Consider the following 24,662-nt stretch of genomic DNA (forward strand, 5'->3'; position numbering starts at 1 on the left):
CGTGAGTCTAGTTCTGGGAGGAAGCTATTCATAGAATCTACACTAATCAGAAAAAAGGTAAGTGTACATTTTTGTTTTAAAAAAAAACAAAAGAAAAACTGTTTAATTTGGGTTTTTAATAAGTTACTTGATTGTACAAAATAGACGTGTTACGACAGTCGTTTTGTAAATTAATATGTAAAGCAATGTAAAGTGTCACATTATGGACTTGTCCATGCTTATATATTTGCAATAAAATAAGACGATGACAGTATTTTAAATGAATACATTCCGATCTTTTCATATTGTGGTGTAAGTACTTTTACAGTTACTTGCTACCAAAAATGATTTTTTTTTTTTTTAAAAAAAACGTGTATTTGTTTAATAATACAAGAAAGAAAAATGAACATGTAAACATTTGTATTGGTAAAAACATTTTAAATAGTGTACAATTGTTTCTTTCTCTTGTTTAGCGTGTTGCAGATTCCAAAAATATACATTTCTGTGCTGGAGGTTTTTTTTTTGTTGTTGTTTTTTTTGGTTTTTTTTTTTTTTGTTCTTGTGTATTGTTAGTGGGTGATACAGTATAGTAAACCTATGCTGGCTTCGATTATAGCCTATTGATGTGGCCTATTTATATTGATATTCCAAATAAATGCACTCTTTTTTTTTCTCTTGAAGATATTGTTTTTATTTTTAATGATCAAAAACAGAACATTTAATTGCAGAAACACGTGATCTTCTGAAACATATACCACACAGGGTTCATATTGACAATGAAGCATAGTTTAGTAAAACTGTTTGTGTTTTTAATGTCAGTACTGTTTGTAGTACCCTGGTATCCAATAAAACGGCTGTAAAAATGAAAGAAACCACAGGGTCCGAATCAGTTGATCAGTCAATTTAAGTTAACAACCATATTCAACATTCAACACGACTTGAATGTACTGCGATTTTTCAAAGTTTGTCAAAGAAAACGATGTCACTATGGACAAACTATTCCTTCATTTGTCAGTAACTAATAGTTTACAATTGGCGGGTAAATTAATGATTTTTACGACGTTCTATTTTGGACTGATTTGTGCCGGTAAATTAGATGCGTAATAACATTGACACAAAAGAAATGCTGTTTTGCAGTGGTTTGTTATAATGTGCCCCGAACAGTCAAAGCACACAGTAAAAAGCGAGCAGTACAGTGTAGTACTAAATTAAGTGGCAGAACAACATTGACGTTTCTTTTATCTGAGCTTATGCAGTGAAGGAATTTTCTCATTGCCCAGGCATGAATTTAGCATAGCACTGTGATAACCCAGTTATCTTCAGCTTTAAGCGAATTACATAAATGTACAGTATGAATGTTTAAAGCGTAACTAATTACATATTTATATTTAACTTACCAGTGAAAACGACTAAAACATGTAATCATAACGTATGTTGTATTCCCAGCTACCCAATACATACTGTTATTTACTGTGCTAACGTCGTTTGGTATGATGCAAGATGTCAGCTTGTCACATAGAAAGCTGCATGGATAGATAGATAATAGAAGGGGGTTCGGTTGAATTCCAGTGAAAACGCAAAACAGATGCTAAATAGCATGTGATAACTTATGTTCTTCAGAATGATTCTGTGTTCGAATACTATAAGTAGCTACATGATTAAGAACGTTGGTTTTTAGGATGTAATTAAAAGACCTAATTTTCCCATCCCATTAGTGTTGATCCTGATGAGTCTAGAAATTATATATTTTTAAAGGACGTTTTTAAAATATGTTCTCTATGTACTGTACATGCCTCTTTCTGAATTGAGTAGTGATTTCTGCACATTTGGTTATTGTGAGTGTCTTGAATGCTGGTTGCCATGGAAAAAGAAGACTAGCCATCTAATTCAATCCTGTTTCCTATAGTGCTTGAATACTGATGAATAACAGTAATTAACCAATACCATAGTATTGACCAAACATTGTAAAACCATAGTATTGACCAAACATTGTAAAACCATATTGTTAAAGCAAAAAATCTACTTTAAACCAGAAGAGAACATTGTGTCACCCGGGGAATGAAATATATATATATATATATATATCTATATATATATATATATATATATATAAATATATATATATATATATATATATTTTATTTTTTTTTATTTTATTATCATAATCAGGGTTACTATTGTGTTTGTTAAGCAGTGATGTTCAGTTTTACACACTTTCTTTTGGTGTCTTATTAAATTAAGTCTGCCGTTTGTTTGTTCCTCTGCACCCTGTTAAAAGGCAGTCCTTGTTGACAAGTTTGTTCACAGTTCTTTACTCAAAAGATGGACTCAAGCTTCTTCCCTCATGAAAACTGCTTTTCACAGTGTCACTACACTGTCCAATTTGCTTGTCCCTGTAGCTATTTGAAGGCTTATTCCTCCAAAAGAAAACAAAAATTAGTTTTTTTTTTTTTTTTTTTTTTTTTACAGTTGTGCATGCTACAGTATTTGGCAGCTAGCAGCTTGCCGGGGGGATGGAGTTTGTTTCTTTACAGATAAAACTACATTGGAATGCAAACAAACTGGACAGTAAGGGTCTATTTGAACTGCAACTCTTAATTGGAACCTTGTTTTACATACAGTAGCAATACAGTGAAATGAGGTCCACTAAACAAAGCAGGGCGTGGGGATTAAGATCTGCCATTGTATTACACCAGCTCCCAGGACTGCTTAGCAATATGGCACAACACACCGAATACTCTGGAAGACTAAACTAATAACAGGGAATACTTTTGCAAATACAAACGTGACTGTGGTGCATAGAACAGATCAGGGACAAAGAATAGTTCCTTTCTTGGTCAATTGCAGTTTAATGCTGAGTTGGGCTGCTGAGAGAGTTGTATTGAGCTTTAAGAAAAAGCAGCTTTCTAGCACTCATGTTGTTTGTAGAGCTCTGCTGAGAGTAAAAACTATTGGGCAATGTCGAATTCAAACTGATGAAGACAACCAGGCAATATACTTACTGTATGTCAGGATTTAATGCCAGCATTTATTTCTTCAAAAAACAGGATGCTATCTGTGCTTTGTTTCAAGGTGATTGATGGCATCTGGAATGTGGAGGGATACTTGAAGAGCTCTCAGAACTATGCTTCTAGTGCAAAGCACAGGCAGCAATGAAACCCTGAGACTGAAGGCATCAAATGAGAAATTGTCTACAGACATCAAAGAAACTGGTAAGGAAACAAACCTTCAGCTGAAAAAAATAAACAACACATTGTTGTTATAATTATAATGTAATGGTAGCTAGATTAATGGGTATAAAGCCACTGTTTGTCTTTTGTGTGTATGTGTGTTATATATTTATTTTATTTGTTTATTTATACGCTCCCAATTTAAATAGTTAATTTAAAAAGCTGTTTTGTGATTGGAAATGCAGCACAATCTTGTAAAGGAGCACTTCTGTAATGCACATGGCACCCCTCGATAGAGATGATTGTAGGGGTCTGTTTGGAAGTTGTTTCAGTATCCCAGCATGCACTAATCAATAATGTTTCACAAGGCATGGAGTCACGAATTATGACTTTTAATTCTGTTTCTCCAAAATTGAGTTATTACCGTTTTTCTCAAATTTTGCATTTGCTTGTTTATGAGCTTGCCTGAAGATAAGTGCTGGGACTAACACTTCATTCCATTCAAATCATGTAACAATTGAACCTTTCTACTCTGTTGATCCCATCTACTCTCTTCATCTATGCATAGACACAGTGTGTGGGGTTAGCAGAATTGAAAAGTCCCATTTTAGAATGGCGAGGATTGTCCCCTCATTAATTTCAGTGGAGTATGTGATGTCATAGCTTTGACAATGTCTTGTGATAGTTTTCCTTTAAACCTATTTTTTATTAGTTGTTTTTCATTTCAAATGACCTCATAGCCTTAGTATAGTCACACCATGGTGTGTCATTGTGGAATATTGACACTTGGATTGGTTGAAGAAATAAGAATAAGAAAATGCAGTTTGGCCCATCAAGGTTCATGTCTTGTAAGACCATTCTCCCCTACTGGGTGGGATCTAATTTAAAAGCACAGAATCTTTTCTTAAATGTTTAGATCCTACTACATCACTTGGTAGGCTATTCCATGCATTTAAAACTCTGTAAAAAAGTTTTCCTGCCTTCTGTTCAAAAGTTATGTTTGCCTCGTGACTCACAGTGCACTCAATGCCTGGCAATATCACATAGTGGCACACACCCTGTTGTACTGAATTTTTTAATTGTCAAATTATGTGAATGAAATAAGGAAGGCTGTGTTCAGTCCTGGCATTTAGGATTCTTCAGATAAGTTCGAAGCCAGGTAAAGGCAGACTTAGAGAAAAGTGACATGACATTGAAGCTACTTATTCTTTATAATTATACATAACAATTGATGGTAATTAAAAAAACGAATATCTACCTCTAATACAGGGTGATACAGGTGGTTAATCACACCCTGTCAAAATCTACCATGTTTGATCTGCAAAGCATACTATCTTCAGGACAGATTTAATCAGATTATATTCCTTTAAAAAAAATAGTTTGCCATTTTAATGTCATTAGTTTTGAGTGTTATGTATTTGTACACACTAGCAGTGAGCTGTGTTTTACAGCTACGCAGGCATTTTTATGGTCTATTGCAGTAATGCTCAAACCGCGGCTCGCGAGCCGCATGTGGCGCTTTAACATGTCTCCTGCGGCTCTTTGCAGCACATGATATTAAAACACTATGTGATTATGTAGTTCAGTTAGAAGCAATGTAAAACTACATTTCCCCTTTACTGTGCAAACACAATTAAATGCCAAGTTATTAGCCAATCAGGATGCTTTTACTATGGCACATGTTTCCTTGCTCGAATAGCTGTTGTGGGACTCAGGCTGTAACTAGTGTGAAGGAACGCGAAATAATGGCACAGGTTAAAAAAAAAGCGAAAGTATGAAGATGAATACAGAAGAATGGGAAAATTGAATCGCTCCGGGAAGAATGGGAAAATGAATTTTTCTTTGTGCATGGCAATGGAGGTAAAACCGTCTGCTTATTGTGCGACAGTGCACTTACTCAATTCAAAAAATCGAATTTGGAGAGACATTTTCGAACAAATCACTCTAGGGTTGACACCGAATTCCCGCCAGGCAGTGAACGCAGGGAACAGAAACTTAAAAAACTAAAGCAGCAAAGAGTGAATCAACAATGTATGTTTGTCACAAAGATGGCTGCAGTGGGTGACGTCAGACCAGAAACCAGGAACCAACACAAAATAAACAGGTGGAGCTGGAGTTTTGGTGAAGCTGAGCACTTGTTTGCGCTCAGCATTTAATAAATGAACAGACAGAAAATAAAAGGTTGCAAGACAAGCAAAACACAGGAAACAGCACTTTGGCCAAAACAAAGAGACAAACAAAACGGACTACACAGATAAATACGGTGAGCTGAAATTATAATTTACTTTACGTTATTACTTTCTCCTCTCCAATCTCGTTCTCCACTCACCGAACACACAAACCCTGAGTGAGTGAAAGCATGCTGCTTTTATGCAGCTGTACCGAGACTCTAATTGCTAATCAATCATTCAATTGGAGTCGCGGTACAACTCTACGTGAATTAATAAAGTGCAATTCCCCATGCTCGCATATTATTACATTTTACCTGCGTGTGAAGTGCTGTGCAATCCTCTTGCCTAAATAAAATACACGTTTTAAATCACTTGTGTTACACCGACCTGTTTATATCCCATGTACCAATGACTATACACCAAAATTAAAACACTACACGAAACATACAACACAAATAAATAGCCCAGGGGCAGGGCACTTTGCCACAATGTTTCAAAGGGTTTGTAACATAAACCAACAAGTTACAACGGCTTCCTACAAAATCACACACAAAATTATTAAACAAATGAAACCCTTTGTAGACAGTGCGATGATTAAAGACTGCATCTTAATTGCGTGTGCAACACTGTTCCCTGACAAAAAGGAGCTAGAAAAAGAGTTGAAAAAACTTCAACTTTCAGATTCTACTGTGTCAAGGAGGGCTTCGGACATTTCTGAAAACATTGAAAGTATCCTGAAGGAAAGGTTGTCTCGCTCTGAGTTTGTTAGCCTTGCAATGAATGAAATCCTGGATATCGACAACATCCCACTGTTACTGATATTTGTCAGAGCTACAACTGCTGAACTTGATGTGACAGAAGAACTTTTGGATATGGTCCCACTGCAAAACAGTAGGACAGGAAAGGAAATAAAAACAGCTGTAATGGATGTCTTAAAAAAGTTCAATGTACCTCTGGAGAAAATTACAGTGATTACAACTGATGGGGCCCCTGCTGTGTTAGGTAAGAGAAATGTTGCTGTTGCTTTGCTTAAGGAAGAGCTCAAATCTGATAAGGCAGAGCATTACATTTTATCTTACCATTGCATTTTACACCAGCAAGCATTGTTTGCAAAGTTTAGTTCTCTTAGTGACGTATTTGTCAGGGCACGGGCTAGGAACCACCAGCAATTTAAGATTTTGTGCAAAGAGTTTGATACACACTATGGGGATTTGGTTCTGCACACCGAAATTAGATGGCTTTCACGGGGGTTTGTGCTAGCCCATTTTTTGGATGTGTTTGAACCACTCAAGCTTTTCATTGTTGGATGTGGAGAAACAGCATGTTTCCCGTTCGTGGATAACACTGACTGGTTGCTTTGTGTTGCATTTCTTTGTGATGTAACTCAGTACCTAAATGACATAAACATGAAGATGCAAGGCAAAAACAAAACAGTGTATGAGCTGCACTCAGCCGCCAAAACATTTTCGTGCAAGCTGCAGTTACTACACAGCAGTGTGAGCAAGGGAAATACCAGCTTTTTTCGAAGGTGCAAAGAGTCCTAGAGCAAAATCCTGGTGTTGCTGTTTCGAATTCTGCGATGTACTGAATGAACTGGACAAACAACTGCGCTGCTAGATTCCAAGATTAATAAGAATTGTGACAAACTTTTGCTTCTTGTGAATAATCCGTTCCTCCTAGAAGTGAATTTTGCTCTGCACTGTGTGATTCCTCTGAATTGCTGATGGAGTTTGTGTTACTGAAGAGCTCTGATGAACTGTCAAGAGAATTTCATCAAAACAATGAAATTAACTTTTGGAAATTAGTAAACCATCTTCCAAAACTTGCAAAATTAGCCAGACGGTTCATTTCCATTTTGCCATCAACCTACAGATGTGAAGCATCCTTCTCTGCACTTTCACAGATTAAAAGCAACAGGCTAAATCGTCTCGCTCTCCAACACACGAAAGAGTGCCTTTGAATTGCTGTCTCCAGTATAGAGCCCAACTTCACAGCGCTTGTTTCAGAGAAGGAGTGCCACGTATCTACAAGTAACTGACAGCCACATAGGTAACAGCCACGTAGGTAAGGATCATCATATGAACTTTTGCCGCTACAATTATATACAGTATGTCTGTGTGTGTGTGTGTGTGTGTGTGTGTGTGTGTGTGTATATATATATATATATATAATCCCTGCCATTCTGTTTTAAATATGAATATGTACTACTGTGGCTCTTTTGGTTACCTGCTGCTCACTGATGTGGCTCCTAAATCACTGGAGTCTGAGTACCACTGGTCTATCGTAACGGTTCAGGTATACATACATAAGTAGCCTGTTTGTCAGTTTCTTTTGTTCCTAAAATCCCATTCTTGTCATAATAGAAGCTAAGTTTTTTAAATGTATAAAAACATGCTCTTTAGTTGTGGTACTTGCATAATCACAGTGTAGGAAATCCTTGATTATCTGAAAACCTCTGTTACCCAAACTGTCCCCTGGTAAAATGCTGTGTGCCACTAACAGCCCTAGTTTAGGTGTTTACTGTATTTTACAGCATACATTTAAATGTACAGCAGTTGTATTGAAATTATTTGTATCAGTTTTCTACCTGAGGCAATATCATGTCATATAAATTTTACAAAGACCATCTGGTCCCAGTTAGGTGATAATAGAGAGAACAAGAGGTGTTTTTGAAAATAAATATGTTTCAGTTTTCTCTTTTGCTTTTTTGCACCGGTGTCACTTATTAAATATTGTACCTAACAGCCTGGGTCAACTGTCCTACACTTATACTTATACAGCAGTACGAAGATGCCCTCTAAGCTTTAATGTATGTAACAGTGGCCTAAAAACAGCAGTAATACCATCGACCAGTAGTGTTCAGAATTCACCTTGCCTTGGGCTTGTGGCTCTCACTGTAACTATAATAATGGTCAGTTACATACCGTAGCAGGTGATGTCAGGTGTTTCAGTTATTAATTACATAGTGTAAAAAAAAAAAAAAAAAAAAATATATATATATATATATATATATATATATATATATATATATATATATATATAATGTTTGCATTGACTTATTATGAATAAATGCAGTTTATGATGGTGACTTCCGTGTTGGTCCTTTCCTTGATTCTAATCCTGCAACTACCCTAGCAGAGCATTAACTGCCAGTAAAGGACTTTGTGTGGGTCATTAACACTTAAGTAGTGCTGTCTTTATGTTTCAATGATAGATCTTGATTCAGATGCATAGTCAGGTGTAGCCTCTAGTAATTGCCATGTTTTTAAAAGGGATTAACACAGAGTCCTTTACCTGCTTATCCCTTTCATGTCTTACCCCTCTGATTTAATTTGTGGGAAGGCTCACTAGTTTGTATTCTTAAATATATCTCCAGACCTAAACAATAGTACCTGTATATTTCCATTCCTGTGGTTTCTCACTTTTAAAATTGCCCTTCTCATTCAGGTGTGTTTTAAAATTGCCCTTCTCATTCAGCTGTGTTTTATTTAACATGACAAGGATTTTCCCCCGGAGCCTAGAGCTTATGTATTTGCATATAGCTGTGAAGACCATGCGACAAAGACAATGAACAGTGGGGGCAAAAGGATTGAAGGAGGACACTGGTGGGAGTTATGACTATATCTTTTTTTTAACCAAATTTCCTCAAGCATATCTACAAATCCCACAGGCAGTACAATTGATGCATCTTACCATGCTATTGCTGGTAATAGTGCTAGAGAGAGAATTTGTGCTTCTAAAAGAAGCTTACTGCGTAGGAGTTATTTCTATAAGGCTATTCTTAGGCATGCTATATATTATTTAAAAACCTGTGCATTTTCACAATAACAGGACATATTAGTCATAGAAAGCATAGCAGATTGTGAATAGAAAAGCTGTCTGATAGTTAACATAGAAAGTATAGCAGGTTGTATATAGAAAGCTGTCTGATAATTAACATAGAAAGTTTTTGTTGTAGGTAATGTCATTATCTGTATAAGCTTTTTGTTATCAGTGGTTGTTTTCGACTCCTCTAGATTTACATAATTTACTAAAGGCTCCAAAACAATAACCTTTTTTTTGTTTAACTGGTATTTTCTCCTTATAAGGCTTAAAAAAAATAAACTGTCAATCGTAAAACATAGTGATAAATGTATAAAGATGAAAAGCTTTATATGTATCTCAAGATACACACAGTACAAATGCCAGCATACTGTGCAGTGTATTGTGTTCTTTGTAATGAGGCAGTGTGAACACAACCCGGCTCTCAGTTAAAGTGCAACCTGGAACAACATCTACTTCAGATTATGAAGGAAATGGACAAAAAGCGACCTATGCTTAGAGAACAGACATATGTTATATATTTTTTCCCCTTGAAGACATAACAAAGTTTTTCATAGACATGCTGTCTCTTTAAAAAATCAGCCATGGAAACAGAAGGCAGTTGGTGCAGGCAATGTGTGGTTTGTGATGTCAATTTGGCAGCAATCCAAGTCGATTTTTTTTTTAGTTTTTACTGCAAAATTCTGCCTCCTTTTTGAATTCTTATAGCACCGGACTGTATGTCTTGAGCTAAATATTGGAACTTCTCTGTGTTCCCACTAAAAAGACCGTCCGAATATCCTGGTTTAAATCTATGTAGGTAGGTTTTTACTATCACATCGTGCAAAAGAAAAAGCACCAACACGTGAATGCAATGCAGGGCCTATAGCACAATTACTCAGGCTTTCTCAGTAATGTAGGCTTTTACAATTGACAGTCACAAATAGCACAGAAGAAACTGTGCCATATTGTTTGTTGCAGTTTAAAACAAACAGACAGACAACATACCAAATCATTTTCTGAGGCATCAGAGAAGTTAACAATGTAACAAATAAAAAACACAGCACAGTTTTAACTTCCTTATTGTGAGGAATCTCTGCATGAATCCCATCTGCTCTGCAGTACCTAGAAATCATCTGTCTTCTTTTATAAAACGTGTAGTATTTGTAAGCATTTGTTTACATGTTTATGGTGTAGGAAATTCAACAAAACTGTATTATAGGCTGTTTTACTTATTAGCATTGGAATGGCTCAATCAAAATGTTCAGGATTCTTTTTAATAACTTTTGTTTACCCCCAAAAAACCTAGCAGTTCAGGTTTTGAGGCATTTTACTTTTTGAAATAGTTACAAGCTGTTCGAAAATGAAATCCCTGTACATCCTTAATGTCTCATGTTCTGTTTTTGTTAGCTGGAATGGATAATAAGGAGAACGGTTCAGTGGACACCAAAAAGTAAGTAAATGAAATGTAGGTGTTGGTTAATTTTATCATAACATGGATGTGTCTTAATGTAATATTTCAGTTGTGTTAATAGTGATATGATTGTTAGTGTTATAGTTACAATGCTTCAAAACAATAACCTTATTTAGTTATTGTGCTTATACAAAAATATAAATTAATTTAATGTGTGACTCTTATTTATAATGATTCAAATTATAATAAGGTGAATTGTGCCTGGGGAGAAAAATGTGTTATTTTCTGTCACCATAAGGAAGCATGTTGGTTTTCACATTTCTGCCAAAACAGAGTAACAGTATGTGTGAAAATCGAATTGGTTGTCTCAGATTATTATAACAGTTCACCTTCAGTTGCTTGAATAACATTGACCACAAGGTCAAACAGTTTTCCAATTTCCCAATTCTAAATCATTACAAAAAACATTCAGAGAAGAAATCTGTAAAGGATGGGTATATGAAGCAGCAAACCATAAAAACCCACACAGGACACACACACACATACATGCACATAGATACAGCTGAAACCAAGCAACCACAGTGCAGTACAGCATGCAATCAGTTTACTCTTGAGCTCAGGCCAACCTGACACCACGGCTCTAATACACAAGGGTGCCACTAGACCAGAGTGAACTGTAGTTATATGTCTCTTGGAATGACTGTTTAGGAAAGGTTTGGAAGGGGACAGAGTGTAACCCAATCACAAAACAACCTTCTTTAACCTCTTTGGCACCTACAGGGGTTGGACGTAGAAAAACCTGCCATAACACTGTCTGTCGAGTCACCTATAGGAAGAGTAGTCAATTGCCTGTTCTTCCAGGAACTTCTGAAAAAGACTTGTAATAGGGAGCTGCAGCTTCTATATTATAGAATACATACTTAAGTCTCAGAGTGACTCATCTGGTAAAAGCACAGCAGTGTTGTCTGCAGGGTGAGTCATTCAGCACAGGTTTGCATCCTGGCTGTCCAAAGTCACTGGTCTTTGCTAGGTATTTTGAAGGGAGCATTGGCTGTGGCGCTCCCGTGGCTTAGGGAATCAAAAATGTCAGGGAGTGCTTCTCATCGCGCTACAGTGAACCCTGCTGGCCAAGCGCCAGTGAGTTCAAAAGTGGATACCTGCAGGGCTGACCTTTGTCCCCACAGGTCAGTAGCTCACTGACGTCTGCTCTCAAGTTCCTGGAGGTAAAAGAGGAAGCTGGCTTGGTCGAGGGATCAGAGGATGTCTACTGAACCTTCAGTTCTCTTCAGCTGTGTGGGGAAATGTTGTGGTGAGGCGAACGAATGATTGGACATTCCAAATTGGGGAGAAAATATAGTGTCAAATAATTGGGCACACAAATAAAAAAAATAATAAAATAAAAAAATGACATACTTAATGTATCAACAGTATGATGGGCAGCTCCTGTCTTGAAACACTATGATACACTTTGCCAACACTTAGTTAATGCTACACAAAATTAAAAGTTTCTTTTTGCAGAAAAGTATACTGTGCATCAGTTTAAAGCGTAGCCAGTATATTTTACAACATATTAGATGGAATTTAGAACCACTACTCAGAGATGTCTTGAATTACCAATACCATAATGTACCTGCTGCAGCCACTTGTGGAGTATTCTGTGATGTCAGGTCTTATTGGTCAGTTAGCAAAGGAGAATTCCGCTGCGACTTACTGTTGTGCTTCAAACAAATGCATCAGGACACTTCTAGCATTCGAAGGCTTTCATTATAGCTTGCTTTGTGATTTAAAATAAGCCTTTCAGTCATTTTGTGTTTGGGAATACAGTTCCTACTGAATCTAACCAAGGCCTCCAAAAGTGAAATGCATGAGAAGCTAGAGAATTTTGTTTTGGTTTGTTTGTATGCCCAATTATTTTATCCCCAGTTTACATTGTCCAATTATTTTTTTTCCCTCCGGAAGGTTCAGTGGGCATCCTCCAATCCCATTACCAAGCCAGCTTCCTGTGTTTTTCACCCAGGAACTCGAGAGCGGATATATAGCAAGCTACCAACCACTGGAGAACAAAGGCCAGCCCTGCAAGTGTTTTCTCTGAGCTGACTGGGCACCTGGCCAGCATGTTTTGCTGTAGCGCGATGAGAAACGGTCTCTGATGGTTTTGCCTCCCTAACCCATGGGAGCGCCAGAGCCATTGCAAATCTCCCTTCAGAATCCCCAGCGAAGACTTTGCACAGCCAGGACGCGAACCTGTGCTGTAGGTTTCACAATGCAAACCTCGTGGCTGTGCTTTTACCAGGTGAGTCACTCATGGACCCCCTGAGGCTGGAGAATATATCCACTGCACCACATAGCTTCCTCCAGCACTGCCAGTTTTAACCCGCTGCTGTCTGTATTGTGTTTCAGCCCTGTTGAGAACGGACAGCTCCCTGACCCAGTGCACTGGGCAGTGTCAGATGTTGTTAATTATTTTAAATCAGCAGGATTCGATGAGCAAGCCTGTGCATTTCAGGATCAGGTAATTTATTTTTGACAGCTTTACTTCTAATTGCTCGCCAGTCTCTGACAACGAGAGGCTGAGTAATAAAAGTGTAACAGCTTCAGTATGACCTGGACTCAAAAAGAAAAGGATGAGCATAACTGCATATTTTACAAACCTAAAATGGGATTTTATGTATTGTACTCTGCAATGGTAGTGATAATAATAAGTACAGTACAGTAGTGTAACAGATAACAGGGTTATATTGGAATAGTTTGGGGCTTGAAAACTAAAACTGTTGCTGAGGGTTTCTTAGTCGACAGGGAGGCAGTCCGGAGCACACTGGCAAGCTAATAGCAGCACTGTAAATGCAAGCATGCAGGCAGGTATAGGAAAATATAAGAATTAAGCATGTGAATAAATGCAGAACGACTGTAGGGTGAGGCAGTTGTTACAGTACCCCTTACGGCAAATGCTTTTAGGGTAATACTAGCTAAACATTTGTCGACTTAATTTGGTTTTACCTTGTATTTTGATTGGAAGTTCTAGGTAAAATAAAGAACAAAATGCAACCAACCCCCACTTACAGTAAATGTTCTGGTTTGTACGTTTCTTTGAAAGTCAGAATAAAGTGTGACATTTGCCTTGGTTTTGCATATTATTTTTTTTATTTTTTTTTTAACAGTCTCCCCTGAAAAACATAAACGAACTGGAGAGAGGGAAGTGAAATTAGCATTTATATCACTGATTAAAATTAAAATATATATTCACAGTATAGAAATTACAAAAGACCAGGAAATTGGTGAGAATAGACATAGCAGCCACCATGTTTTATCCCAAAAACAATAAAAAGCTATGTATTTGTTAGAGATGCAACAATTAATCAACCAGTGATCACCATGTTTTTGCTAGACTAAAACCTCTTCCATTTGTATTGTTTGTGACTAGGAATGCCAAAATCTTTTTTTTTTTTTTTTTTTTAATGTCTTCTTGCTTTTTAATAATACAGAATATATTATATCACAGTGTTCAATTGGTTGCTTATTTTACCTAGTAATTTGCATTTGAGTAAGTCATTTATAACACTTGGCCGATTTTGTATATTACAAAATAATTTATATAAGTATATATTTGTGTAGGTAAAATCGAGGTTTTAGAATGTACTGTTTGTCATATAGAAACCATATCACTTTAATTAGATGTCCATATTCATTTTCAAAGTGATATCAGGTTACCATTTTCTGGCATGTCTTAGCATAGATACTATAGTCCCTTTACCTAAAAATATCATGTCTAACTGAGCTTGACCTTGCATGCTTTTCAGGGTTTCCCTTGAGTAATCTTTGGCTCCTGAAGCTAATCTCTCAAAATTCAAAGCATGGACCGGATTTTTCTGTACACCATCATGCCTGCTTGCCTGACATAAGTACTAGGCGAGCAGTTTGGAGTTCTGGTCTTTTTGGTACATTCATGTTGCTGCTGAATCTAACATTGCTCACCTCCAAGTTATTCCAAATTAAAAAGTACATTATGTGGGCTTTCTAAAATCTGTCATATCTAAGTTTGTTCTTGGTATGACCTGTTTTACAACTGAACTGTTTCATATCATTTGATTTTTTTTTCCCACAGTAATACTGCTTTGGCATGTTCACACTATCAGAACTCTTTGAGAAATATGTTTTTTTTTTTTTTTTTTTTTTGTAATTGTCATAATCAATGGTTTCTAATGTTTTAAAGTTTCTTGTCTGTACGTACTAACAGGGTCAGATGTAAGAGCCGCAGCTTTAAAACATTTGAAAATCCTGGTTGGCAAGATGCTTAAGTTCAAATAATTTACATTTTTAGAACATAGCACACAGAAGTGAAGTTTCTTTGCATCTTGTTCAGAATCGAATTCCTCCTCTTAACCCAACAAAAATGTGTCTGTATCCGATTCACCAGCTTTGCTGTTCAGATGCCTTTGACAGACCTAGTTAACTTGAGAGTGTTTTTCCCTTTAGTAATTCCATTTTTTGACTTGGCAACCAATTCTCAAAATCTTCAGTGCTCTGTGGTGGAACAGTATTCACTCGGCTTCCTGAGGACACCACGGCAATTCATTTCTATAGGCATAGGCAGTGTGTCAGAATCTAGACTGTGGCAGCCTACTGTTGCAAAAGTGCTGGTGTCTGGGAATGGTACTGACACCTGATTGGCTGAGCTATGGATACTTGGGAAGCCCTCGTTTTTAATTTGATAAAAACGGCATATGACCATTTATAGTGAGATGTTGTGAGGCATTAACAAAAAGAAACATGACACACGGAGCTCTAAGATTCTAAGTTTGAAATGAGTGTTTTTTTCTTTTTAGTTTCAGGAATTTAACCTTCACGTTCCATTTCTTTTTCTGTTTTGTCAGCAGGTTTGCAAGTTGTCAGAAAAAAATGCACCATCTGTTTCTTCACATCTGGCTTTTTATAGCATGAAACTCAGGACTGATTTTTTTCTGCTCTCTTCAAGGCTCCTGTATTTTAATTTTTCAACTGTTTTCTTAGCATATATTTAATAGTATAGATTTCTTGGCGCAAGGCCACCCTTGGCATTCATTATTGTGGATCCCCACCCCACGAGTCCATAGAAACATGACATTCTGTTCACCTTACCATCACCCCCTCTGTTAGCATGGGCATTAGAAATTAACCACTGATGTCAAAGTATTTAGTGTCACATTTGAAATAGGTCTAATCCTGGCACCTAACAGCAGCGTTCATTAACTGAATCTCCGGCCTGGGGGAAATTCATTTCTTATTTGTCAGGCCTGTTTAGGTTCTCTCTTATATATATATATATATATATATATATATATATATATATATATATATATATATATATATATATATATATATATATATATATTTATTTATTTTATTTTTTTATTTTTTTTACTCTTTTTCTTCCAGGAGATAGATGGCAAATCTCTGCTGCTCATGACAAGAAACGATGTCTTGACTGGACTCTCAATCAAGCTTGGGCCAGCACTGAAGATGTACGAATACCACGTGAAGCCACTACAAACACAGCACCTGAAGAAAAACGCCTGGTAGCGCTCTGGTATGCAGTGCTGATTACAGGCAGCTTTGTATCCCAGGATACCGTCACCATGGGAAAGACAATCGGTGGTGAAGACAACCAGGTAGACTTTTTGAATTTGAACATAAGCATGAGTCTTGAACTGCATCTTATTTCATTTTACTTGAATTACAAGAAAAACAGATGATTTATGTTCATGGTATTTTCATCCTACATTTTTATTCAGGATACTGGAAGGGAATGAAAGTAAATAGCCGCTGTAGGTTCTATGTTGATGTATATTAAAGAATTGTGCATTAATGTTTTTAATTTACAAAAAAAAAGTGGTTTTGATGTCAGATGGAGGGGGAAAATATGTGTGCATTATGGGAGGGTTTTTTTTTTTTTTTACCAAAGTAGGTCAAGAGGGTTTTTCAGCTGGCCACAAAATGTTATGTAATGGAAGAGCCTGCATATTTTTTAAGTAATTGGATTGTTTATATAGTATACAAGCAATGTTCACAATCTGTATATGTATATTGCATCAGGCTGTACCTTCCAGGGGTTTGAAGCTTTTTGGGATTTGTTAATTCAAATCAGACTTATATAATAGGTATTTTTTCAAATTGTTTTAAAAAAAAGTTTATATGAAATGAAAAAAAGTGCTGCCAACCTGCTTTAATAACTGATCGTTGGGAATTTTCATGTGTGTAATTTGATATTTTTGTGTGTAATAGAAATTCATTGTAAAAACATTGTACATAACCTAATTTAAGGGATAAAAAATACAGGGAGTGGATCTTCTTTCCACCTATGTGGTTTAATATTCTGTAATATTGTGTTTAATGAAAGTGGTCATTTCTTTGCCTACCAGAATACATCATTCATTCAAAGTGGTGTAAGTTTTCATAACCCGTTTTCCCTTAGACCTGAGGGGCCTTGCTTTAATAGAGTTCTGCGGTTTGAGATGTTTTAATACTACAGGTAACTAAATGGTGCTGATTCTGACTACCATCAGATTTCTTACTACGTGCAAGCCTTATCAAGGCTTGAAACCCTTTGCCTGTCAGTGTGCACTTTTGTCGTCATAGGTGATGTACTGTAACCCTGAAAGGCTTATTTCATAGCAAATTATATTAATAGTCAGTTGTTACCACACCAGAGGGTCTTTTCTGAATGAGATGTCTGTCATATTCAAGAAGCAGGGAAGGTGTACTGTGAATTTAACTGTTGTTCCTCTTTTCTACCTTGTAAACCCAGTGTACTGTGGAATAGCTGTTGAAATACTGTGCTGTACCAATTCAGCGTCACCTGCGCTCTTCAACTTTGGCGCCCTTACCAGGTGCTAGTCAGTGGCAATGCAATGGCTCTGTACGAAGGGGCAATGGTAGCACAGTGCTTGAGCCATTGATAAAACAGTGCCACTGTGGTAACACTGTCATATTTGACATACCAATGTTATGAACCAATACATAATCCACTGCAGTACCATGTATGTACCAGTATCCTGCGGTATTGGGATCACTGAACCATTTATTCCACAGTGCTGCCATTGCTTGTAGTGGTCTGCAGGCCAGGGTTTCATCATTGTAATACACTTGTGTTATATTGGAAGCTGAATGGGATTTATTGGAATTATCAGCACATCATGTATTGGGCCTGCTTTGCTGACAGTTGTAAAGCATTACAAGCCTCACAATATAAGATTGGCTGTAATGGTCCTGGGATTTGCAATTATTTTACAGAACCTTTTCTTCTGTATATATATATATAACTGCACAGATGGCAGTAAGATTGATGTAAAGCTATATACTGTACATGTGCACTGTATTGCCTCTGCAGATTACCTTTAGGATGTGGTGCCTGCAGTCTGCCTGCCCAGCATTCACTATAGTCAGGTATTCATTATTATTCAAGACAAGAAGGGATTTTGCAGTTCATGGAAAACACAGGAGCGTTCCTTTGGGTTGATATGTTAATTGCTCGAGCTAACACCTTCTAAAGCGAGAGCCCAAACCTTTGTAGTTCCTTTTGTAGTAGTACTGAGATGCAGTACCTTCAAGATTTCATTTTGATGTTTTTTTTTTTAAAGTATTTAACATTTAATTTATCTGAATTGTTCTGATAATCATCAACCAGAAATAACAACAACAAAAAAATAATAATAAAGTGCTCAGTCACTCTAACTAACAAGGGAAAATAGCAGGGCTAATTAAGAACCCCCTTGTTTTTTTTTTAAACTGGTGTATGTAAATAAATCAGAATGTTAATGTGTTTACTAAGTGTGTATTTTGTGATGTTGATGAGTTTTGACCCCATGTGTAGTATGCAAATAAGTACAAGTTTTGTTACATAGCCTCAATTGTGTTAATATTACATACGGTGAAGTGATATGCTTTACTGCATTTTTTTTTTTTTTGTATGATATAAAGTACAGAGTACAACCTTCAGAACTGCACAATCTACTTGCCCTACACCCAGTGCTTACAAAACTGGTAAACTGGTTGAAGTAAAATGCGGTTTAAACCACAGACTGGTGAGACTTTCAGTATCACTAGCAGGATAACTCCTTTAGTAGGTATTGCCAACAGATAGCAGATATAACATGAAGCTGATAGTTCAGATAGCAGGCACCTGATCATTTTAAAATCAAGTCTGCACAAGGTAGTTCTAAAGCAAAAGCAGGCCTGGGTGCATGGTAATAGATTAGTCCAGCACTGATCAAATTGTATAAGAGACTGTTCTTAAGAAAAAGAAAAAAAAAAAACCTGTTGGGGAACCAAAGACAAGCCAATGATAACCCTTTTTTCCGGATTTAATGTGGCTGCTTTATTGAGCATATAATATACTAGCACAGTAAACTGCAATCTGCAACCTGGTAGTTTGATACAACAATAAAAGTGTATAGTTCTCTCCAATAAGATGGCTTTTTCAGTTGTAAAGTGCACTTTGCCCTAACTTTACTTTTCAGAAAATGTCTTTGAATCCTTCAGAGCCTGGACAGTGGCTTCCTCCTGACTGTGCCTGCAATATTACCTGATGGGTTGTCCAGAGGTAAGAGAACCTGAAATGAACAAAATCCAGAGACACTTGTAGTGTTAATTCTCCCTGCAAAGTCTTCCCTCAGTGAATGTAAGAAATACCAGTTCTACATGGTATTTTGAACTGATGTATTTCTTCCTTGCATTGGTCAGTGTTTCAAGGGGACAGGTAAATGGTTACACTCAAGTGTCCTAGATGTGCACCAGTGTTAGACATGATTCTGAGCTCTATTTAGGGTCACATGAGTGTTTTAGACTTCTGAATTTCAAAGCCACCAGTATGTGAAGACTAAAACAGAAATCCAAATAAGAAGAATAAAGGGGCTCTAAGTTTGCTCTCCAGGTATCAGTGCTGCTGTCGCTCGTTCTGATCGGTGGGAATGTCAATGGTTAATACTGCTGCATTAAGATGAAAGCATCCTGCTTTCCCATTCAGTTGACTCATTGTTGGATTGGGGGCATTTGAGTACAGTAAGTTCAGTACATTCACTTCAAATCGCATGCACAAGAATGGTTTCTAAACCAGCAAATACACAGCGTTTTAAAACAGATAACTCAGTCACACATATTTAGTTGCAGTATTATGACATGAGCAATACTCTGCTGTAATAAGGTTACTTTTCACTACTGGGGTAAAAAAAACTTTTACTTTAAGTAGGGAGTATTCCCATCTTTAATAAAATATGCTTCATTTTTAAGTGCAGTCTGATATATACATGTCAAATTACAGATTTGAATCACATTTTTAATTATTTTAGATTAAATTAGACTAGATAATAATTATCATTATAAGATCTGGGCACCCCTGGGGTATAATTCTACTATATGAAGTACATTATATCACTTAACAGATGACACGTGTTGTGTAGTACCCCTCTATATGGTTACTGATTTATATTTGAACTTTGTCTCACCTCATCCTTATTGTCACACCCCATTTTTGACATGTCAATAGTAAAATAATGCTTGTTCGGCATGACTACCTCAATCTCTTCAATCTGAAATAAAAACAAAATATAAAAGAGACTGAATTTGTTTACCAGATTAATAGACATTAAATACCAGGATTGTTATCACACTGCGTCAATTTGAAATGGATAATCAAAATCATTTTTGTTTATAAGTGTGTGTGTGTATGTACATACACAGGCACCTCCAAAATTATTGTCACCCTTGATAAAGATTAGTAAAAAAGGCTGTATAAAATAAACACAGGTAATGAGCTATATTGTAATTTTCCAACATGTGGAATAAATTGTACTTTATTAATGATTCAAGGGAATCAACCAAAATTACACATTTCTTAAATTATAAGTTTATTTCCAATAAAATTAAGTGTCACAATTATTGGCAACCTTGTTTTCAGTACTTTGTGCACCCTCCCCTTGCAAGGATAACGGCACAGCCTTTGTCTATAATTTTTTATGAGATTGGAGAACACATTAGAAGGGATCTGAGACCATTTCTCCATACAGAATCTTTCCAGATCCCTGATATCCTTCGGACTGCACTTATGGACTGCCCTCTTCAATTAAAACCACAGTCCAGAGACTGAGATGGCCATTGCAAAATGTTGATTTTGTGGTCAATTAACCATTTCTTTGTGGATTTTGATGTGAGCTTGGGGTCATTGTCTTGCTGGAAGATCCACTTGCGGCCAAGTTTCAGCCTCCTGGCAGAGGCAATCAGTTTTTTGGCTAAAATGTCCTGGTACTTGGTTCATGATGCTGTTGACAAGTGGAAGCAAAAGAGCCCCATAACATCAAAGATCCACCACCATATTTTACAGTAGGTATGAATGAGGTTCTTTTCTGCATATGCATCCTTCTATCGACACCAAACCCACCGCTGGTGTGCGTGGCCAAAGAGCACTGTTTTCGTATCATCTGACCATAGCACCCGGTTCCAATCCAAGTGCCAATGCCGTAGCAAACTCCAGGCGCTTACATTTGTTGGTTGCTCTAAATCAAGGCTTTTTTTTCTGGCAACCCTTCCAAATAGGCTGTTGGCATGGAGGCGGTGTCTAATTGTAGATTTGGAGACTTTTTGTACCCATTGCCTGATTTATGAAGTTCAACAACCATTTGTCTCTTTTCATTTGTGAGTTATTTGCCTTTCCCCATGATGATGGATGACAAATGGATTTTACATGCATGTTACCTCATTTTTATACCCCAGTGAAACAGGAAGCCATGGAAGGCCACAATACAGTTCCTTAAGACTGAGATGTACTTAAAAAAGTTGAATGTTAATGCAGATTTAATTTTGTTTGATTTTATTTATAAGAATCTTTAGGGGTGCCAATAATTTTGACACCTAATTACTTGTTAAATGATAGCAGGTCGTCCAGGTCCTGATGCAGTAAACCATCCCCAAATCATGACACTACCACCACCATGCTTGACCGTTGGTATGAGTTTCTTGCTGAGGAATGCAGTGTTTGGTTTTTGACAGACATAACAGGGCCCATTTTGGCCAGAAAGTTCCACTTTTGACTCATCTGTCCATAGAACATTGTTCCAGAATTCTTGAGGATCATCAAGGTGCTTTTTGGCAAACTTGAGACAAGCATTCATGGTCGTATTAGTGAACAATGGTTTCTGCCTTGCTACTCTGCCATGAATCCCATTTTTGCCCAGTGTCTTTCTGAACACTGACCTTAGCCAAGGCAAAGCCTGCAGATCCCTGGATGTGTTCTAGGGTTCTTTGTGACTTCTTGGACATTTTACGCCTTGCTCTTGGAGAGATTTTGGCAGGACATGCTCTCCTGGGAAGATTCACTACTGTCCCAAACTTTCAGGAATTTCTTTTGATTGTGGCATGATGTGCCTCTAGAACCTGTGTGCTGACAATTTATATTTAGATTTATATTGGGCCTGATTGTTAACCAAAGTATTCAAACAGCTGACCCTACCTATCCCTTTAATTGGTTTATATATTATGTATAAATTTAAACTTATGGTTTGGCCCACTCAAGCTAATACATATAAACCAAGATGTAGTTGTTAATACCTAAATATAAATGTGTTGAAAAGATATATTTCCTAGAGCAACAGTACATTGTGTAAGCATTATTAATTACAATTCCAAAAACAAATTAAAATATACATGCTTGTACTGCTTTACAAACATCTAGGCGTATTGTTTATTTTATTTGAATATTTATACCCATTTTCTTACAGAAAACAAATAAATTACCTAGAAATGTTCAAATAAAAAATGAAGCAATCAAAGGCCCTTATGTTTTAAAGCATACACTTACATGATATAAATTATAAAATATTCACACCTTACTGTTGCTGTTTGCAGATTGATGCTACAGCATTTTTTTTTTTTTTTTTATATATAATACTTATATTCTCATGGGTCATTATTCAGCTGGGGCAGCGCCCACACACTCATTCCACTATCCTGTCATTTCCTGTGGCTTGAATAAAGTAACATCTAGTAGTGTTAACACCATATTTAAGAACACTTGTCCAAAAACTGTATTCTAAAAACAGGAATAGCAAGCTGTCAATAGAATGTTGCCAGTGTTTATTAATGTTTGAAATGGCACTAGGCGATATTTCAGGTTATTTGCTTTTTTGTATTTTATCTCTTGTAAAAATTATGACTATTATAAAGAAAATTGAAGCGATCCATATGTTTTCATTAGAGTCCTGAAAGTAATAGTGAGAAGTAGACTGTCTCTTCATTTCGTCCTGCTATTGAAACATGTTTAATTTGACAGCAAAGTGGATTGGATTGGTTTTGCCATTGAGTTGAGAATAGTCCAGTCCTACAGTGCTCAGTAACATACCTTATCAAAGTGGTCTTTAAATAAGGCTTTGCTAATAGTGAGACTTATTCAAGGCAGCAAATATTGTAACTTTTATTGGTGTCAGATTTAAAAAATGTGACACATGGTGAGACATAGCAGACATCCACATTAACTGGTGAATTTGTACATGACCCACCTCCGGGACTCTATTCAGAACGAGGACCTGAGTGTCATAGAGGGTCTTCTGGACTGAAGGGGAGTATTCACCACGGTCTTACGGGCCTGCAAACTTTTCAAGAACAGTGTCCTTTACAGTTTTGCTGAAAAAAATAAAAAGGTTTTGTTTTTGTCATATAAATAAATGTTATATGGACACAACAAACAAAGCACTTAATTCAGTGTTTTTAATTCAGTTTAAGCATTTTTTTGTATATAAAAACAAACAAGTAATGTTAAAGAACTAACAAGGGTTATAAAAATATGACTTGACTGTAAATGTTTATGCCCTTAATATTTGGCAAACACAAAAATCCCTAAGAACTTCATTGATATTGACACTATTGTCTAAAAAGAAGTAGTAATACATACTTTTGCTCCTTATGATGCATTACATTACAAGGCCACCTATTGTTTTTAAGCTCACAAAACGATCCTGGTACACAATAAAAAATTGTTATTAAATTAAAGCTGTACTTTCTAAAGATTCCAGTGACCTGCCTGGACTAATTTGATGGCAGCAGTCACCGAGTTGTGATACAACCTTCTAATCTTAAGTAACTCATCTGTGCAAGTGTAGATTACCATATTGCATCGAAGGAGACGTTCCTCAGTTTGTTGTAGCGCCATTTTGCATACACCACTGTGCAGAAGCAGCGGTCCTGTGCTTCAGGTAGAGTGGTAAACTGGTCTTTTACAAAGCCTTCAAACCCGCTCTGGGTGGTTTTCAGGACCGTCATGTCTTTTATTCCACCGTGGACCACAGGGGGCTCTGTGGGCCCAAGAATAACAGCAACTTTCAGTCTTCTAGTAGAATTGTAAGTTAAACTACATAAACTCAAAAGCACACACTCTTAGTCCCATTGCAGGCTGGTTAATCCAGATTTCACTGCTGTTTCACAGAATATTTAACTACAATATATTGACCACAAAATCTAAAATAAATTTAATATGTAGCGCTTCTGTATAAATGGGATGTCAATTGCATTGCATGGCATTGCATCCCTGACTGACAGGTGTCCTGTAATATATAAAAGCTGCATCTCCCTGTAGCAAGGATCATGCACCCCTTTGAAACAAACACCTTTTCAAAAGAGTATGGCTCTGGGTGCCCTACCCCTGTATGTCAACACAATGGTCCCATTGGTTAACAACAAAAGTCTGTTTTTCATGTATTCTTATTCATTTAGTTTGTTTTTGTTCTCTGTCATAAAGGAAATATAACCAGCATTCAGTGCAGTGGTTTCTTCCACAATCTAACTATAGTTCTCATGTAAGTTACGGGTGTTAAAATTCCTTGCAGAATCTAGATAGGCTTTTCTGTTTATTGCATTTCCAACAAGAGCCGAAGTAGCAGCACTAGTTTTGTTGCTGTTTATCCACCTTGTGAAGTTTAACCATTTAAGCTCACCGTTTTGCTTCTGCTGAGCCTCACAAAAGCGAACCATTTCAGGACAGAAAATAAAAGCATGGATGTGTTCGATGGCGTTCTGTGAAGCAAAGAAACAGCAGGGTAATAAAAAACTAAGTTATGAAGCAATAATTCTGCTACAGTTTCTTCTGATATCCCCTTGTATGGGAAAAAC

At 36.8% G+C, this 24,662-nt stretch overlaps 1 protein-coding gene and 1 pseudogene across 2 annotated transcripts; one reads left to right on the forward strand and one right to left on the reverse strand.

The window, feature by feature from the left end:
* samd13 (sterile alpha motif domain containing 13) lies at window positions 1–20,012 on the forward strand. Of its 2 annotated transcripts, none has more exons than XM_041269653.1 (5): window positions 1–57; window positions 3,052–3,191; window positions 10,532–10,574; window positions 12,936–13,047; window positions 15,948–20,012. In XM_041269653.1, exons 2-5 carry the CDS (start codon window positions 3,104–3,106, stop codon window positions 16,089–16,091), a joined length of 387 nt encoding a protein of 128 aa, XP_041125587.1. In that variant the 5' UTR covers window positions 1–57; window positions 3,052–3,103; the 3' UTR covers window positions 16,092–20,012. The 2 variants fall into 2 exon arrangements, with proteins under 2 accessions (XP_041125587.1, XP_041125588.1); XM_041269654.1 differs by lacking the exon at window positions 1–57 and adding an exon at window positions 7,224–7,384 and having other exon boundaries at window positions 3,105–3,191.
* The window catches only part of LOC121327138, a 26,922-nt pseudogene continuing 21,295 nt past the window's right edge, over window positions 19,036–24,662 (reverse strand).

The sequence above is a fragment of the Polyodon spathula genome, chromosome 14 (assembly GCF_017654505.1).
Source record: "Polyodon spathula isolate WHYD16114869_AA chromosome 14, ASM1765450v1, whole genome shotgun sequence".
In the NCBI taxonomy this organism is placed as follows: domain Eukaryota; kingdom Metazoa; phylum Chordata; class Actinopteri; order Acipenseriformes; family Polyodontidae; genus Polyodon; species Polyodon spathula.

Excerpts from the sequence above, each read along its gene's own strand:
- samd13 (XM_041269653.1), top strand. The coding sequence starts at position 3,104 with ATGCTTCTAGTGCAAAGCACAGGCAGCAATGAAACCCTGAGACTGAAG. Across the intron at positions 3,192-10,531 it reads TACAGACATCAAAGAAACTG|CTGGAATGGATAATAAGGAG; the intron begins GTAAGGAAACAA and ends TGTTTTTGTTAG. Across the intron at positions 13,048-15,947 it reads CCTGTGCATTTCAGGATCAG|GAGATAGATGGCAAATCTCT; the intron begins GTAATTTATTTT and ends TTTTTCTTCCAG.